Source organism: Lipotes vexillifer, unplaced genomic scaffold (genome assembly GCF_000442215.2).
Source record: "Lipotes vexillifer unplaced genomic scaffold, Lipotes_vexillifer_v1.1 scaffold382, whole genome shotgun sequence".
NCBI classification, from domain to species: Eukaryota; Metazoa; Chordata; class Mammalia; order Artiodactyla; family Lipotidae; genus Lipotes; species Lipotes vexillifer.
Genome location: NW_006780611.1, coordinates 11,320,551 through 11,324,983, shown reverse-complemented (window position 1 = coordinate 11,324,983; position 4,433 = coordinate 11,320,551). Strand labels below are relative to the sequence as shown.

Sequence of the window (4,433 nt, the reverse complement as noted above, 5' to 3'; positions counted from 1 at the left end):
GGGCAGGGGTGAGGATACGGTCAGCTGGTGTCTTCAGAGCAGGCATGGGGCCTGGCATGGACGAACTGCCCCAAAAGCCCGTTTAGAGGACTTGAATTGTCATCCTCGCCCCATTAGGCATTGCGCTCCAGGAGGGCAGGGGCTCTGGACACGCACTGAACTAAATAAGGATCATTATAAAGCAACTGCCAGAAACTTGGGGACACGTGGACACCCAGCACAGGCAAGGGCAATGGAAATGCCCATTCCAGACCAAGGGTCAGAGCAACATGTGCACCAATGCAGTGTTAGATGAGAGACAGATGACAGATAAGCACAAGATGTGTTTCTCGTGCTCTCCTTTGGACACAAGGAGGGAACATCCTACTGGTCCTTTCATCAATGAATTAAATAAATCTTTGATATGTGCTCATATCTTTGTATGAGAATCATGATTTTCAGTATTTGAAAATTGTCCTTTGACTCCATCACCTCCATTCACCAAGGAAATAAGCACGTGACCAGCCACATGGGAGGAGACGAAGGTCAGAAAAGGTATAACCAGGATTTCAACTCTGCCTCCCTAGGTAGTCTAGGAAGAATCTGGGAATTTTGGAACTCATGCTCAGAGCCACAGGGTACAGTAGCCTAGGTGATACACTGCACAAGTGCAGGAGTCTCCAGTCACACAGACCATAACGTGGGTAGTGCTCCCTGGCGTTGTGCAGCATGGTGGCACTGCTGGTGCTTTGCTTCCCAGGGTTCAGTGGGAAGACTGGAGCCCCTTGGAGAAAAGCAAGGTGACTCTAGCAATAGGGCATGGGGGCGGGGTGGGAGGAGAGGGCAGGTTAGCCTGGCTGGCTGAGAAAGGGAAGGAAAAGTTGGAGGGAATATCCTTGAATGTGACAGAAATATCTCCCAAAGACCAAGTTTTAAAGCCAAAGTGATTGACATACCTCGAATTGGCAAGATTATTTTCTACCATCAGTGGAAATGGTAGATTGTGGGCAAATGGAATTCCATGATAGAAAAGTAGGGTCACATTGATGTGCAAATAAATCTGCTACTCGCTCACCCACACACACACGCAACACACACACACTTTTGTACAAGACACACACACACACACACACACATGTTCATATGTGCACAACACCTCCTCCCCTCCCCCCACAAGCCCCCAGTCTCGCTCAGGACCCATCACTGAGGCCACCGTGGTGCCCCCTGGGTAACCCCAGACCATGCCCCCTGCACCCATAGAAGTCATGTGGACCCCTGACTCTCAACCAAACCAAGGAAAACACCAACTCAAAAGGAAAGTGGGGAGGAAAAACCAAAGTCGCGTACCCAGCGTGGAATTCAGTGCAACTATGTCTTTCACGCTGGCTTCTGTTAAAAGGAAACGAACAAACAAATAAACAGAGATCAAAACTAAATAAATAAAATGAAATACAAAATAAAAATAGAAGAGACTATCAGAGCCAGCCTGTCTGACATTGACCCTGACTGCCCACCCTCCCCCATGCCCCTGCCCCTCAGTCCTGGCTCCTGGCCACTCGGTGGGCAGCCCATGCCCGAGAGCATCCCAGCCCTGGCGGCAGCCTTCCCAGGCCTTGTCAGACCATCCCACGTTCCCTGTCCCCAGTACTGACCCAGGATCACCAGGCCCTCGGGGTCCACCTCATACGCGGCCCTGTAGGGAGCAGGGGCCGAGCTGTTGGCCGTGGACAGCAGCTCCTCCACCAGCAGGGCCCGCACCACCTCGGGGCTCAGCATCGGCCGGCGGTGCTCAGGGATTTGGAGGATGAACCAGAAGAAGCAGGTGAGCGGTCCCTCCCTGATGCGGCAGCAGTGAGAGGGGCTGGGGGCGGAGCCTGGAGTTTGGGCCCCGCCCAGCACCCTGCTCCTGATGGGAGCTGGGGGAGGACACCAACTGCGGCTCATGCGTATTGAGCGCTTACTACTTGCCAGGCGCTGCTCTCCATTATCACTTGGAAGTCTCCTAACAACCTCTGAGGGAGGGGCTCTCAACAGCCCCATTTCACAGATGAGAAAACTGAGGCACGAGAGGTTAGGTTGTGTGCCACGGACCCTGTCATAAGTGAATGGGACTGCTGCCTACCACTCCTCCATGTCCTCACCTGATACCCGTCAGGCCGTTGCTGAGGGTGCCACGGCCACTGTCTAGGGTAATCCCTACCACACCATTGTGCCTATTCTCCAGATGAGAAAGCCAAGCTGGGTGAAGGGAGGTCACACGCAGGAAGCCAAGTTTCCTCTCCGTGCCTCAGTTTCCCCATTTTAAAACATGAAGCCATTGCCTCAGAAGCCTACAGTGTCTTTCATTCTTTGAGTCTAAGATTCTAGCAGGGGCCGGTCGTGGGACCCGGGCAACTCACCCAAAGGAGTAGACGGAGCTAGAGTTGTAGTAAGTACCCAGGCAGGTGCTGGCAATGAGCTCCTTGAGCTAAAAGGAGGGGAAACAAGCAGAGCCCCCTGGTGACCCCCTGTAGAAACCCCCTCCTGCCCTGGGATGCCCTTTGCCCCTCCCAGCAGCCCTGCTTGACAGAGGAGCCTACGGGGTAGAGAGGCTTGCCCGTGGTCACACGGTGGGCGGTGGCCATGAGGGGAAACAAACCTCATTCCATCTTTTTACCCCTCCCCCTACACCCGGGCACTGCCCCTGACACCCCCACGTCTACCAGCTCTGACCTCAGTCAGACCACCAGTGGCCTCTCCCCCTCACCAAAAGTCACTCCTCGACTCTGAGAAGCCCCACTAGGCTCCCGAGTCCCCTCCTCAGCCCCAGCCACCAGCCACGGGAGCTCAACTGGTTGGTCTTTGCACGTGTTCAGCGGCAGTGCCACTGGCAGGGTGGAATGGCAGGACTGTGCGTTCTTACAGCGCTCAGAACGGCACAGAGCTAATGTCCACACTCTCCTCTCTCATTTCAACCCCACGACAACCCTGCAGACAGGCACTGTTGCTATCACTCCACTTTACACGAAAGGAAAGAGAGCCTTGGGTGGGTCTCCCAGAAGCGGGTCCTGAGGCAGGCAGTTTATTTGGACGTGATTCCAAGGAACACCAGTGGGGAAGACAGATGGGCAGGGAGGCAGCGTTCACGGCTGTGAAGTTGCCGGCCAGAGCTGTGGCAACTGAGGTGCCATCCAACAGGGACCTCTGAGAGACTGCGGGGGCATCTTCAGAACTGCTGCCACCAAGGGCCAAGGGAGCCGGGGTATTCATCCACCTTCTCCATCTCTCACGTCTGAGGGTTGCTGCTGGGAATAACTCCTCAGCACTTCCAGCCCGCCCTTCAGGGTGCTGTCCTGCGACCTAAGAGTGGCAGGTGCTGGCCATGGGAGACCATCCCCAGTGAAGTAAGCCATTGCCCGGCAAGAGAGGGTGTGTGGGTGGGTCCGGGCAGCATCCCTGCACTGCCCTAATTTCCTAAGGTCATGCTTCTACTAAGTGGCACAATCGGGATTTAGTCCAAGTGCATTTGACCCCAGAGCCCACTACCTTTCCCACCGCCCTACACCGCCTCCTTTCCATTGTGCCTGGAACAGGGCTCTGATCCCAGTGAGTGTTCTGGATGGACTAACCCACTGGCTTGACGTGATCAGGCCCCTCCCCTCTCCCTGCTCGTCCCCACCATCCCTCCCTCCCATCCCCGCAATCCTTCCTACCATCATCTGAGCTTTGGTGGTTTCACTGCGGAAGGCACTGGACTCCCGGCGGGCAAGGTCCTGGGAAAAGTGGCGATTGAGCACGCGGAGGCTGCCTGAGTACACCTGGCTGACCGTCACCTCCGCCTTGTACCCTACCCAGGAAGAAACCAGCAAAGTTAACCAAGGGAACAGATGGGGACGGCTCCTGTGTCCCCCCACACCTTCTTCTGCCACCCTGAACCCCCAGCTCAGCCTCCAGCATCTTGGGCCTCCAAGGCACCACCACCATCATCATCATCTTTGTCATTGTCATTCAGAGTTTGTGTAGTGACAAACTGGCCCCACAACGCCGGGGAGGAGAGAGGCCAACTGACGAATGGTGTCCCAGAGGCTCCCAGGCAGAAGCTGACACAGTGAACAGTCCAGGACATAGATGCCAAGAAACCCACATGGGCCCAGCAGGTCAAGTTCTTGGTTTAGCACCTCTGTGTTGTCCAGCGGGTTGTCCAGGTTGCACCTACTATGTGGGGTACACTAATAAACCAAGACAGACGGGTCTCCCTGTGTGGAGCTGACAGTAGTGGGTAAGGCAGACGTTCCCCCAGTAACCATTACAACCTGTGGGATCCATCTGCCAGCAGCACCTTGAAGAAACACAAGGTGCTATTGAGGGGGGGACGTGACAAAGAAAACCTGGGCCAGGGTGACCCTCCATCTGAGATGGGAAGAGTGGAGAGTAAACTGGGAAGAGGGGAAAGAGGGAAGTACCTTCAGGGCAGC

The 4,433-nt window shown here is 55.3% G+C and overlaps 1 protein-coding gene across 2 annotated transcripts in view; it reads right to left on the bottom strand.

Annotated features, from left to right (window-relative positions):
• The window catches only part of TMPRSS6 (transmembrane serine protease 6), a 35,418-nt gene that overhangs the window by 26,279 nt on the left and 4,706 nt on the right, over window positions 1-4,433 (bottom strand). For both annotated transcript variants that reach the window (XM_007454065.1, XM_007454066.1), the window contains exons 2-5: window positions 3,672-3,805; window positions 2,379-2,446; window positions 1,632-1,816; window positions 1,327-1,368 (exon numbers count right to left, since the gene is read on the bottom strand). In XM_007454065.1, coding sequence (XP_007454127.1) covers window positions 1,327-1,368; window positions 1,632-1,816; window positions 2,379-2,446; window positions 3,672-3,805 — 429 coding nt within the window. The remainder of the gene's footprint in view (window positions 1-1,326; window positions 1,369-1,631; window positions 1,817-2,378; window positions 2,447-3,671; window positions 3,806-4,433) is intronic.